Source organism: Adelges cooleyi, unplaced genomic scaffold, assembly GCF_023614345.1.
Source record: "Adelges cooleyi isolate 19-005CV unplaced genomic scaffold, UGA_ACOO_1.1 ACOO_flye_CR_arks_rails_tigmint_CR_PRNA_30, whole genome shotgun sequence".
Classification (NCBI taxonomy): Eukaryota; Metazoa; Arthropoda; class Insecta; order Hemiptera; family Adelgidae; genus Adelges; species Adelges cooleyi.
Genome location: NW_026095971.1, coordinates 15,530,388 through 15,545,613, shown reverse-complemented (window position 1 = coordinate 15,545,613; position 15,226 = coordinate 15,530,388). Strand labels below are relative to the sequence as shown.

Below are 15,226 nucleotides of genomic sequence, written 5' to 3'. Positions count from 1 at the left end.
TTTATGTTATTTAGGCGAACAATATCTTGTGAACTAAAAGTATAATACATTATACAATATGTATTTTAATTTTAAATAGACAATGTAGTAGCCCTTGACGCGATGTCTGCAGTTAAACAACAATAACAGAAGAACAAAAGTAATAATCGGAAAAACAGAAATAACTTCAGTTTATGTCACGTCCAATTCGACTATTTTAATCCAATTTTACTTGGTATAACAGAATGAAAATCAGGGATGGCTACCGACAAAAAAATTCATTCTTTATAAATTATGATACATAAAAAAAAAAATTGAATCACTGTTGTTAAAAATGTCTAGGTAGTGCAATAATTAATTGCATTATTATGTATTTGGTATCACAAGTAGTTGACAGCATAAGATTCTACAACACCTTACTAAGTCGATCAACTCCCTATCAGATCTTAACTCAATCCAAACAACTCCGTGACTAACATATATCAACTTTTAACCCGACTACTTATACCTATACTTAAGTGCAGAACAAGATTAAGTATACTTATTTTCGGTTAATACCGTTTAAATTAGTACATAAATGATCCTAGCAAGCGCAACAATAATATTGTGATAGTCGCTCACAGAACGCATTACCCAGTCATCCGTACATTATGTTATTGTTGATATTATTAAGTATTAAATATATTATTATTTTAGCGGCTCTCCGTCGTTCTCACGCCATGCTCGTTTCTCATAACAAATCGTTTCCATGGACCGTACACGATTACTTGCTTGTTAATATTATAATAGCGTCCGCCGCCGCCACATAGAGAACAAGTCCAAGTTCGGGTCAATCACGTCCGATTACGCTGCAACGAGGTGCGGTGTGTGCGCGCGCGAGTAACATAGTTAGCCCGGGTTGTCGGAAGTCCGGCAACACCGTTCAATACACACATACACGCACACACACACACAATAGCTATAAGTGGACGACGACGACGCCGCCGCCGGTTGTTCTTCTTCAAGGCTATATAGCGCGCGTACTCAACAGGTATGCCACACCTCGCGCCGCGCGTCCAGTCTGTCCGATCCGAAAAACCAGTGTCGTCCACCCCGACGAATCTTACCGTAAGTCGACTCATACACGTACACGGCGGCCATACCCGCGACGCGACGACGGCGGCGGGCTGCGACGAGCAAACCAGTTTTTGTCCCGCGTCGGCTTATGCAGCGGGTGCCGACCGCGGTTTTAGATTATCGTCATACCATGGTGGGGACGACGGCGGTCGTAGGGGAAGGTAAAGTAGGGGGAGGGTAGGCAATACACGGAGCTGTATTGTGTTGTGTTTAGTCGGGGACACGCAAGACGTGGCGGCTGTGCGCGCGCGCGTATGTGTGTGTGTGTCAAGCGCCGCCGCCGCCCCGCCCGCCACCGGTGGCCTCTTGTCATCGGCAAATTACCCGCCTTGTTTGTAGCTCACGATACCGAACTCGCCCGCCGCCTCCGTTACCGCGTTAACCAGAGTCCAGACTACGGGCGCGCGCGCTCCGCAAACATAAACTAGCCGCCGCCGGATGAAATAATAATTAATGTAAAGCCGTTATCGGTTACTATTATAATTTTAAAAAAAATTACATAATAATAATGCTTATTATTTTTATTATATCTATAAGAATAAAAAAAAAACATAATCGATAACCGCCAAGTCAATAATAATAGCGGATTATTAAAATAAAACGGACGTTGCCATTGTTGTGCCGCTAATATTATAATGCTATAATATTATGCAAACGTGCGATTTATACAAATAATAAAATAATCGGTTTATTCAAAGAAAAAACAGAATACAACGATTTGACACACACATCGAATACTCTCTACAAGTCTGACCAGAGAAAAAAAATACGTAGAATGGAGAACCCACATTATCCAGGAAAATAATTAAGGAGTGATCTTTTAATGTAATTGGTGACCGATGGGTACCTTTGTATATGGCTTACCGTCCGAAAACGACCAAGTACAAATGCGCATTCAGACTATTGACCCGTGGGAGTAAAATAATTATAAGAACACATTATTTGTTTAATCCAAGGGTCTGCTCGGGGTTAAAATATAGCTGTTGTACAAAATGACGAATCTCGGTAGTTAACTTGTCCCCTAATAATATTAAATAATAAAATGCAAATAAAAGCTATTAATTATTAGTAGGTGAATGCAAGGACAGCCCCTATGCTTCATACAGAAATTCCCCTCCGCCCACTGGATTGTCGTAAAATTATTTTTATCTCCTCTCCGTCTCTCTTGCTTGGAACAAATTTAATATTTACACCATGTATGTCTTAAACAGCGCTGATGATAAGTAACACGTAGTTAAGGATTGTAGTCACCGGCACGTTAGACCGCGGCGATTGCGTAACGACGCATACCTTTGGGCATATTTTTAGGTAAAATAATGGTTACGATTGAGGAGGCAAACTTAAGTTTTTTTTTGTTGTATAGGAAACAACAACGCCACTCCGCGCTATTGTACTTGATTCTTTCACAGGAATTACCATAATTTGCTAATGCACGAGGCGAGTTGTTAAAAAAAAAAACACACGGGCGTCTATTCAAAAACCGTATTAAATGTGTACACAAAACCCTTCAACGCTTAATTTTATAACATGTATATTATCGTATAGCTTTGGACGGTTTTGCAGTTTTGCAGGGCAAAACCCGAAACTGCTAACAGTTCCACCTTTATCCTAAAGGCGAGTTGGGCATGAGGCCAGGGTCCACGGCCTGATGGGGACCTCGAATTATTATTCGAGGCCCCCAATTACATCATTACGTTTTTTTAAATTTATTTATCATTAGTTTTCTCAAACTATGTGTGTCCAAGGGGTCCAAGGGTCCCTGCATAGCCTAAGACGGCCCCGACTGCTTATCTCCTTACAATGTTGTTTACCTAGTCCAACATCAACGCAAAAAATAAATTAAATTGTAATAAAATATATAAAAGAAGCGTCGAGATCACGACCGATTATAGAACACCTCTCACCTCAATAACGCACTAATAATAAGAATAGTATAAAAAGAACAAAACCATCTTCTCCGGGTCAAATCACGAGTGATAGGTCTACTCTGTTGTTATCATAAGCAACGAAAAATAACCGACAACTGTTATCAAAAAATGGGAGTGCCAAAGATTAAAGGCAATTAAAACGAGGTAACTATGTTTTTTTTTAATACAATCCATCTCGATTAACTGAAACTATATAATATTACACAATGTCGTACAATCGCTGAACATTGTTCATCGACAAGCTTTGATAAGCCGTTAGAGGTAAATCTTGTGGTTTAGCTTTATTTTAATTTGATAAAATATGAACAATTTTTTTTTTTCGGGTATTAAATTTATTTGTTGACAAATTTTAAACGATGGGAGCAACTTCATGTACTCATCTGTAATTGTCCATTTACACTTTACATACCCTATACCCTTTTGTTTCCATATAAGCTGAGGGAACATCTTCTTGGCCCTAACTTAACCGCCTACGACCTAATGTTCTTTAAACCGTCGAGAAGACGGTCAGCCTGAAAAAGTCATTGGTTTACCACCTCAAACCCAACAACGTTGGACGATTACGATATATTATCATGAACTAATCTGATGACTTATACATAAATAAGGTATAATACGCGGTGTACTTTGGCATGCAATTTAATGTCTTAATGACTGTTAATTAATTTAATTGATTGTGACTGAAACTCGGTACTTACCATTGACACAGACGTAGTGCCATTCGTGTAGGGCGATGGGTATGGTGCGACGAGATAACCCATATTGAAAGCAGGCGGGTGGGGAGTTGGACCTGGTTTACCTGAAACAAACAATGATATTTTAATGAACAAAAATATTAATACCGTAAAAAACAATAATCGGTTGTATATCGATCGCAGCTTCCAAATACACAAGACCGGTATATAAAAAAAAAAAAAAAACGCAAACTGTAGAATGACAGGCGTCAAAAGTAAACTCTTTTTTTTTCCCCTTATTAACGCACAATGTCAGCATAACTCGAGTACACATAATAGAGTATACATTTTTTTTTAAATTTTAAGCCTACATAAAAATAAGCCCAACAGCCATGACGACTGGTCGGGGAGTGAAACGAATAAGAGAGCTAGTGTAAGTATACATATTGCGACGGTGGCGGTGAAGAACCTAATTATCCTCAAGAGAACTACATAAAAAAAATACTCGAGAGACCACTAAGTACTGTACTACTATATATTATACACGTCTTGAGTTTTCAAACAATACGAATAGGTTAAGCATTTTTACATACGCGGTAAAGAGTGTTAGTTACTATTCACCACAAAATGGACTAAAAGGAATTCATCCTTGACGGAAAAAATATAAATACAATTTTTTTTTGGAAAGGGAAAAATCGAGCAAACGAAATAAAACTAAAATCGATAGACTTTGATTAATGTACACTTTTTTCCCCATTTCTTTTTTGTTTGGGGTAATTAAAAGTTGTGACTAATAAGTGTTCTTTAATTACAATTAACAGGTTTTGGTATAGACAAAGGGACATACCTAATTGATAGACTTGGAGCAACATTCAGATAAATTCACAATGTAAAATTCTTTTCCAGGACGACCGAAGGGGAATAATTATCTATCCCATTCACTGCAACAGACGGGAAAAACGCCTTTTGTGATAATATCTTTGTTAGTAATAGTTTGTGGCTCCAAATCGTAGATAACATTTTTTATGGACATTTTTCCACGAAAAAGCAAATGTTGACACAAATGAATTACCCGGTTGTTGTTCGGAGCCTTTCAATTTGAAACAATAATAGTTATAAACAAGAATTTGTATTCGTAAATTGTAATTAACTAATTTCGGTTATTTTCCATCTTAAAACAACAGAAAATATTATAATACTCAAACCCAGGGTAATCATTTTACTTTTTTTTTTATTATTAAACAGTGTGTTAAAAAAAACATTATAAACCTACGGCCAAATCTTTACCGAGACATGGAAATAAAAACCTGTAGCTTACACTGAGTAACGTGCATACACACACAAACCACTGGCACGTCTGATTATCAAACGCATTGGATTCAATTATTCAGACGACCTTGTTTTCCGAGAACTATAATTTACGCATCGCTTTCGACGTTAATGTGTATTCAAATAGGTTTTTCATTACGCGCCAATATATACATATAATACACGCTAACGAGGAAAATAATATATTAAACGTTTGCTTTTTATTTATTTATATTATTTATTCGACGAGAAACAACCGGTTAAATTCGCAACAGTCGTCATAATTATTTTTTTAACTAGACTTAATAAATTTACATTTTCATTCGGACCGCGATCGAATTTGTGTAAATAAATCATAAATAAATTTTGCTGTCCCGAAGCGCATCGCTTACATAATATTATAATATAAATATAGTTTACTGTGGCCGCTATACCAATACTACATATAGGTAATATATTATACTTTATTATGCAAATATTGATCGTTCCTTTGGTTATGCGAGAAAATTATATTTGATTTCGAATAGCTACCAACCAGTATTTTTATTATTGTTGTTTTACAACTCCTAGTTGATTTTTTTTTGTATTCAAACAAGATATGTACCCCGATGACCGCCCGATGGTTAATTTTTTTTCCGCCAAATTTTTTGTTTTGTCCCTGTTGTCTGTCTCCACTCTCCTCTCACTGCCCAACTCCATTCAACGTGTGACGTCGTCGCAACACGGGAAAGACCATGTGACAATAATATATACATATACACAACACCCCATCGTGTGCGTTGGGTAATTATATTGTTATTATTATATACAATATAATAAATCTCTAAAGATTCTCTTGTCGGTCGGTCGGCGATGACCTGGCAACACCGCAACGGCGGCACTCCATCTAATGTGTATTTGTGTGTGTGTGTGCGGTAGTCGTGTATAGTTTTGGTTAACGAGCGCTGCTTGAGATAGCCGGTCAGCGGAGCACCACCGCACAGGCTATATTATGGTGAACACTAAGATCCCATCGTCGTCGTCGTCGTCGGGAAGTCGGCACGCGGGGCGGCCGGCGGCGGAGGGGGTGTAAAGAAAGCGTAAAACCTCTATTGCTGTTGTAGTACTGCTGCTGTTGCTGCTGAGGCATCGGTGGGAGCGGGGAGGGGTCCGGTGTCAAAAAACAAAACGAGCCTCGTTTAGGAAGCCTTGTGGAACCCCGCCCCGGCGCAGCCCTGCCCGACCAGACTGGCCGTGTATAGGCGCGTTGTTTATACGTATAGACCGGTATATACATATATATTTTATATAATATATATTGTATGTACATGCACACATACTCACACTGGAGAATTATTACAGGCACATCTTTCGTCTCTCTCGCTCTCCGGTGGTACTCCTCGCTCACGGGTTATTATAATGCGCTCGGTTCGACTACCTCTCTTTTATTATTATTATTATTATTAGCTCTTCTGTCATTATGCGTTTGTCGATGGACAATAACGTTCAAGGTCATATTTATGTAGAGTACAAACAAGAAAGAATGGGAGAAAAAGAGATTTTTATATTTTTCGCGTCCGTCCCTCGCCTCGCCCATCGTGGTCGTCGTCGCCACCGCCATCTCCACCACCACCATACTATACCACCATAGCCACCCAGAATGACATTCTTTCGGTCAGATTCCGAGAACCGCCACCCGTCGAGAGTGTTCAACACATGTTTGGAGTGCGCGACGTGTACCTGTGCAAGGAGGATTTGGGGTTTTTTTCCCTCGCTAGTCAAAATTATATTAAATAAATACGCACATACAACACGCAACGGCCAACAGGACCACGTGGTGGCAGCGTACACTTTTGTCTTTGCCCGACGATGAACCGTTTAATGGAATATTTTCACTGGTTTTTATTTTTTCCCGGTATTTTTTTCGCTATTATTATTTATCATTGACGCGTCGCTTTTATTTAAATGTATTTTCTATACACACACATTTGACGGTTCACCCGGTCTCGTTAATGCTTGACCAGCACGATAATTTAGACACGGTCTTTAAAATAATATAGGAAAATCATGTAAATTTACACCGGTTATCCGGTCGGGCCGTGTTTTTATGCCTATGCGAGAGCGCGCGCGCCAATAACGACTAACGAGTGGGCCGAAGAAACAAGGTGCCGGGCCCGCAGTATTGTTGTCGCTCGCGGCTGCCGTCTCGGCGTACCTAATTACAGGCCTGGACCGGCGGCTCCACGGTCGCGATGGGCCTCTAATTGCTGTATTACACCGTGTGTGTGTTTAAAAAAAGTTTGTTTTTCTAACTGTGTGAGGTAAACATGAATGAAAGCGGATAAAGTGTCTTCGACTGAAGAAGTAACGCAATTCAACAGATTGACCATAATCATTTTGGTCATTCCTAAAACATTCGTCGTAGTTGTCATTAAAAAAATAAAGTATAAATTTATTTTCAAAAATTCAAAAAGATTTAAAGACGTTTTGACCCTAGAAAAATAAAATTTGAATCTCCATATTAAAAAAAAAATTATAAAAATACACGCCTCCCCTCATAAATATTGTCCCGATAGGCGCCGCTGTTTTTAATGTTTTACAAACTATGTTGTAACGAAATACTATTGCAAGTAAGCCGGCCACCGGGATGTCAAACATAAAAAATAATATAAGCCTAGTTTCAATACTTACTTCGGTTGAGATCAGGTGTAGAACTGTTGGTTTTCACAGGCGAACACCGATGATTCGAACTGACTTTCTGTAAAAACAAAACAAAGAGCGTTAGATAGATTCATTGGGGTACATTTACACAACGTATTCTGGGAGTAGATGGGAGGTGGCGAGGAAGGACTTGTGTATGTGTGTGTATTACGACAATGATATATGTGCTAATATGGCGAAGGCGAAGCGCCCAAGTTAGACAAAATATTATCGCGTTTCTTCTTCCTGCTGAGCTGCTGGCGCCTAATACAATTCGACGGACCCAAGCGCCCCCACGGAGAGCCCGGTAACCGTTGCGATCCTCCCCGTTTTGTACCTGGGACGTCGCCAATAATTGTATCATTATTATCATTATTCAAACCGGTCGAGAATTTTCAAAGTTGAATTTCAATTCGGAGACAACGAAGACTGCGCCGGGAAAGGATTGTCTTCGGAGGAGTTGGAAATTCCGGTATGGGGGAAAAAACTACAACCTGTCCCGTTCCCCGGTATGGACATTTCCCGTAAAGGAATTTTTCTTTTTTATTTAATCGAATCTTCATTTTCTTCGGTCCGACACCGTTTTCTTAGAATGATGCAATCCTACAGAGATTACAAGCCACCGCCGCCAGTCATTAAAGCGCGCGCCAATCATCGTCTCCGCATCATATTACTATTATTATTATTATTATTATTATTATTATCATCGCGGTGCTCGCGATTACTATCAATCATCGACGAATACTCTTATTATTAGCCACCGTGTGCTCTAATGGTACCGGTTATTGTTTGTACGCGAGTAAAAAAAAAACCCCCTTAACCAGAGTGGTCACACCCGTCGGCCACCGCCTCTCCGACAGACCCGGTACGACTACTTATCGGTCTATTATTATTATTATTAGAGCTATAACGATACCGCGAAGTTTACCGGCTTTCGTTTGTTTCCCCGAAAACCTATGATTCCCTTATTGGCGTGGGTGGTGCAATTCTTATAATGTAAAAAAAAAAAAAAAGATAGGTCGCGATAATAATTTATCGTGTAATTCCTTGACACCATGGTAGATGAGGGCAGGACGAAGGACACACCATACACACAATGTACCCGCAGAGATCCGTCGTATAATCCCTGTGCACACACAAATGGAACAGGTTCGTCGAACACAACAAAACGGGCGCGTTAGGGTTGATGTTATATTTCCTCGGCATTTTTCTTTGTGTGTATATTATGTGTGTGTGTGTGTTCAACAACGTTTTTTCGTCTCTGTCCGTCCCTTTTCTGTAATTTCTTTTTGTGACCGCACAAAATATTATTAAACAGGACCACGGCGGATCTCTCAATCCCAGAACAAGGTGCTCGCCTTTTTATTGTTCGCCAGTTCGGCGTGTTTACTATTGTGACGAATATATTATTATACTCTTGGGGTGATAAAAACGAGAACGCGGCACACAAAAGTAAACCGACAATTATTATTCCGATTTCTGAGGAAAAAATACCCGATCGTCCGGGGGCCTAGGTCGGTTTAATAAGAGAAACACACACACACACACACAATGACACCTCTGAGCAATGTTGCTATTGTTGTGTATTTAGCACATCTCGTATATTCGGACGAGTTGCGATAATAACGGGGCCGTTTTGAGTTCTTTTTAGGCGTTTTTCCGAAAATCTTGCATTGTACACAAATTATTATAATATATTTATATGTAAATACTATCTACCGTCTATTGAATATCGCGAGGGTTTCTATTTTATTGTCAAGTCAAAATCATCGACGGCGACGTCGACACTAAGACATTACAGCATATTTTGCCATTGCGTCGAGTTAGTTTGGGATTTATCCTGAACTGTTTCTTCTTTTTTAATATTATATGATTATTACTATTATGGCTTCAGCGGAGCAGACCGCATGTTCAGTGTACGTAGAACGCCACTGCCGTCCAAACGATAATTTTAGGACAATCCAATGATTTTAATCATTTCATGTGACAATGTCTGTTAAAAAGTTATAAAACTAATTTTTATATTTATCGTCGCTATTTTATGAAAGTAAAATGTTGTTACTCCGTGGATTGCGCGCCATCGGGAAGGCTCGACAATTATTATTATTATAACGACTGACAATGGCTTAAACGTTGCGAAAAAAAACATCAGCTCTATTCCGCTATTTTTAGTATTATATACCTCTTACCGGCGGTTTGTTAATGAACGCGTAAACGCACGTGCTCCGGTGTGAAAACGTACCCGGTTATTAAGGAAAATAATAATAATTTTTTTTAATTAACGACCTCGCGCCGGTGGCGGTTTAGTTGTCGCCCGATTAAATGCGTTTATAATAATAATATAGTCATGATGATGATTGACGGGGCGCGTCTAGGTGTCGACAAGTGTGCATGTTTGCGTGCAACTACCTACCACTAACTTGTGTAAATTATTCCGTACACAGTTAATTGAATTCATTACGGTGCGACGACGGAGCCGATGGGTAATGCGATACCCGTAGCCATCTTTCTCTCTCTCTCTCTCTCCACACACTACAGTCTACACGACAATCCTGCCGGATAATTAACATCGTCTCGGTCTGCCGCGCAAAATATTATCTGTCTCATTCTCGCTTACACACACTGTTCGAAAACACAAACAAACACACCAGAGTGAGAAAAACGATCGAATATGAATTATTATTATTTTTTTACGCCTAGTTAATGCGTGAGAGTGTGTGTATGTGTATTCAACGAAGCAGGGCTATTATTATAATCACGGGTTCGGACGGGTCGGCGGCGGCGGAGGCCGGAGGGGTCTAACAATGGTGTTACACACCTGTTTTCACCTGTTCAACGTGAAACAACCCCTCGCCCGATTATAATTGGACTCGCCGCGGACAAAATACATACAATAACGATAATCCTCGGCTCCGACCGACTTTTTTTTACCAATTAACGCCATCCGAATATCATCACATAATAATAATAACACCACTGACGGGGAGAGAATCGTCACGACTATCGCGCGTCGGTATAGGTTTTGTTTTTGTTTACCTCAGTCTCTGATAAGTCGATCAGGTCGGACTTCTCCTCGGTCACTTTGTCCGAGGATCGTTTGACTACGTCTTCGCCGCCGTCCTCGTCCTTGAACACGATCAGCTCGTCCGAGCTGCACGCGTCCTCGCCGGCGGCCGCGACTCCGTCTTCGCTGGCGTGCGGCATCGCCTCGGCGGCTTGAGCGGCGGTTACCGTGTGGTCGGGGGTAGATGATTGCACTCGCCGAGTTAAGTAAATATAATATCGAAAAAGAACACAGCAAATCTGCACAGATATCCGCCGTCGGGACTATCGGCGCATAATATTCGTCGGGGCGCACACCGCCGCCACCGCTTATCGCGGCGGCCGGCGTACGGTAGCCGGCGCCGCCGGAACGCTACCTTTGGCCGCGGCTCGCCGATAACGCACCATCACTGAATAATATTATTATCGGCGCGGCTTTCGTGTTCCGAATAAAACGAGATTGCCAATAAACCGAATCGATCGGGAGAGGAAGCGAAAATAAAAATTAACAATAATATTATAATAAATATTTGTACATATAACTATATATAGATAAATAATAAGCGACCGGACACTCTTGTTTACCGACAGCCGATATCGATAATGATAATAATTATAATTATAATACGTGATGACACTTGTTAGCGCGCACTCGGTATCACTGGGCCCGTTGTCGTCGGCTTGTTTCTCGGTCAGACCACTGTCTGAGCGTGTGGGTATGAGTATAGATGTGATGCGGTTGTGGTTGAACAACGCGCGCGGTAACAGCAGACACGGGCTACGTGCGTTTCGGTCGGACTAAACGTCGACGGACGACGACAGGAACACGCGCGGCGGACTTGTCGACTCGTTCGGTCGGCCGCATACCACACGGGGCAGAGCAGGGAGTCGACCAATCGACACGCGGATAACCTCCCCCGCAGGCCCCCACGCCGCCCGCCGTGAAATGCATCGCACACGCACGCGGGCGATCGTATACACACATAAAACGCAGTACACAAACACACACACACACGAGTTAATGCGCAGGGATTCCCAATATACGTTTATTTATACGCTTATGTCTATTATATACATGTATACGTATAATAATATTATTTATCGTCCCTATTATAATTTATATTAGTGATTTTTTAGGGTCGCCGTCGCCCGTCGGTAAAATATGATCAGCAGAAAAACTACATAATAACATAACGTCCAACACTTTTGCACATGAAAATATCTTAGATAGGTACTTCTGTACCGCCTGAAAAAAGGCTATTATTAAATTTAATAATAATTGTATTATTAAGTAAAAAATGTTGTATATTTTAGTACTGCCAATATGTAACCATATTAATAAAATGTTTTATTCAATAGGTACATACATGTTTATAATAATACAGTAAACATAAATTTGGCATGTAATCGACTGTTATGATAATATGATTTTCAAATTTTTCTTTACAAAAGAACTATCAAACCAGATCAAAAATATCTGGTTGGTCGTGAGTTTGATTTTTAATTTCATTCGAATTTTTAACGTATTTTAGTTATTTACCCAAAAAATACAATACATACCTACATTATGTGCACACTTAAATGATTCGTTGGAATCTAATCTGTTGTGAATAAAAATTGTCTAATATTCCATGGAAAAAATACTAAATAAATAAACCCGATTTGATTAATTAATTAATATTGACTAGTAAGTGAGTACTAGTTAAAAGGTTGGACAGAGGTCAGCTGAACATACTTAAGAGTCACAAATCTCACTTTTATTTCCCACTGAACATTCTTAAAACATATATTATGCCGATTGCCATTCGATTATTAATTTTATTATTATTATAATATCTTTTTTTTTTTTTTACATGTATCCATTGAGCCCCGGGGGGGGGAACTAGCCTGGTGGGGCATTACTTCCCCCATTATTATAATATCTGGAATATACAAATTGGCGAACAAGCTAGTAAGAATTTTTATCACGTTTTTTAAATTGCCCACAATCGGCATGTATTGAAATTTTTTTAAAACGATTAAAATGCAATGCCCACACAGATAATATTATGTGCTGACTGATGGTTCATTTTTAGCAATCGCGAGTACAGAGGTACGCGTCCAACGAATCTTGCCAAATCATAAGATCATCAATATAATGATTTTAAAATTAACTGAAGTATACTATGTTAAATCAGTAACTCAGTAGATTGGGATTAAAAAAATATTTAATAGGGGAAAATAGCATAGAATGTTTGTTATTGCTTTAAAATAATTTGATAAAAGGCAAATATGAATACCTATAATAGTTTCCATAATAAAAGTTTTTGCAAATTATTTGTTAGGTAAAAGATGAGAGCGCCACCCGTACTACTTATAACTTATCTATCTATGGGTCGAGATATTGTTTTCTTAATCAGTATTGAAGTGAGTTCTGTTCTATCGATATTGACCGATCGCCAAAGAAAGAAAATACGCGTGTATAATTTATTGGAATTTAATTAATTTGTTTTACCGGTACCGTATATTTTTGTCAATATGGGGAATATATGAATTTCTCTATTGAGCTCACCGTTAATTAACACGGCCTTTTATTAATATTGTTTTTATGTTGTTATTTCACCGTCGTCTGAAATCAACCGTTTACGAGCGAGTGAATCACCGCAATACCACCGGATTTCTGGCCAGATTTATATTAATTATACTTATGTTTTTTTATTATAGCTATTCGTTAATAAGTTTATACACCAATATTATTGTCTCCTTAGTAAGTAAGCACTGGCCAGTTAGTACTGTTAGAGATTTTAAGAAATTCAATAGTGAAGTAGTTTTTAAAGAATAACACCAACGTTTTGTTCATTTACAAACTCCATACAGTCCACCCATTAAATCAAACATTATTATTAGCCAACAACAACATTAATATTTAATAAAATCGGAACGTTGCGCAATCATATAAAAAAAAAATGTTTGAATAATTATACTTATTAGAAAAGCGTTATGATATTGTATAATATTTGTGTTGAATTTTCAATCATTTCAAATTTTAAAATACATTGAATCATTTGATTTGATCTATAAACTATATAAACAAAATTCTTTACTATTTGTTTACATTTGTAAATAGTAATATTGTTGTATTTGTATCTGTATGTATGTATACAGTATTGTTATTTAATTACTAATTGGAATTTGACGATTCTTTAATCAGTGGCGTTGAAATAGATGACTAAAATAAAACACAATAAAGTCCCACCGGCCACGGCCACCAAAATATTTTCTTGTACAAAACTATTTATTACATGTCTAATAAATAATTAATAACAATAATATATACTATTGCATTTGCTGCCTTTTAATTTCGTACACTAGAGCTTATACTGTGCATAGGTAGGTGGTACACTATTTTTTTTGTTATCATAAAATATTTCTGAAATTGGTATTTAGTTATGGCGTTTAAGGGTAACTTTGTCACTTGTGAATTGTGCTATAAAGTATAATACCATATAAAAAGGCATACTTAATATGAATCTAGAAAAAACTTAAGCAACGCTTGTGGTTATATATTAAAATATTTAAAAAAAACCTTAACCACAAAAATAATACTACAAATAATACAAAAGTGTGTTGAATACGCTGAAGATTTGTATTTTTACCAGCTACACATTCGCAACGAAGCGTATATTTGCGAGTGATTTTATCAATTTTAGTTATAATAATTCATGTAAATCTGTGACCTCCCCCACACCGATATGCTCCATCCCCACTATACCACAACGGCACAACCCCAATGTACTGGTTTTTTTTTAGGTAACCATTTCAAACCAAATAAAGTAGAAATTTGATTAATTATATTTTTTAATTACTAATCAATTTAAGCGATACTTCAATGCAAATGAGTGTTTTCTTAAAACAATATATATATATATTTATGAGTTAATATATATAATATATATGTGACTCTAAAATTCCGGTTTTATTTTTTATAACATAAATATATGCAAATTAAAAATTAATGTCGATGTTAAAATAATAATAAGGATGTAAATTAATATAAAAATTGAATTAAGTAATTCTTAAAAAAAAAAAATTAGTTAAGATTTGGTGTTTATTTTTTTGCATACATTTTTGTAAGTAAATAGTTTATTAATAAGATAATAAATAAAACACGTTAAACCGTATATTAAACATATTTTACAATACACCTGTCGACATGCTTTCACTTCTCTTTTAATTCATTTTGACAAATAAAAACATTAAATTATCATAATAAAAGTATTCAGTAGTCAGACTCTAACGATAATATATCCTAATAAATTAACATTAATAGGAACTTAGAACTGTTGTAATAATAATCTAAATTTATATTTACGATACAAAATTCTCTTTACTTAAAAACAGTTTAAATTTTGAAATGTATAAATTGATAGGTACACAAATACTCAATTAACCAGTTGTAGTAGTTGTTACCAGACATAAACACCTACTAGAAAACAAGTATGAACAAGAACCGGTGTTAAT

At 37.8% G+C, this 15,226-nt stretch overlaps 1 protein-coding gene across 5 annotated transcripts in view; it reads right to left on the bottom strand.

The window, feature by feature from the left end:
* LOC126837862 (protein pangolin, isoforms A/H/I/S) overlaps positions 1-11,573 on the bottom strand; it is a 48,957-nt gene extending 37,384 nt beyond the window's left edge. For all 5 annotated transcript variants that reach the window (XR_007685650.1, XR_007685651.1, XM_050571815.1 and 2 more), the window contains exons 1-3: positions 10,721-11,573; positions 7,676-7,742; positions 3,722-3,822 (exon numbers count right to left, since the gene is read on the bottom strand). Coding sequence is in view for 3 of the 5 variants with exons in the window: in XM_050571815.1 (XP_050427772.1) it covers positions 3,722-3,822; positions 7,676-7,742; positions 10,721-10,888 (336 nt within the window). In the remaining 2 variants the exon portion in view is untranslated. The remainder of the gene's footprint in view (positions 1-3,721; positions 3,823-7,675; positions 7,743-10,720) is intronic.
* Between the last annotated feature and the right edge of the window lie 3,653 nt (positions 11,574-15,226).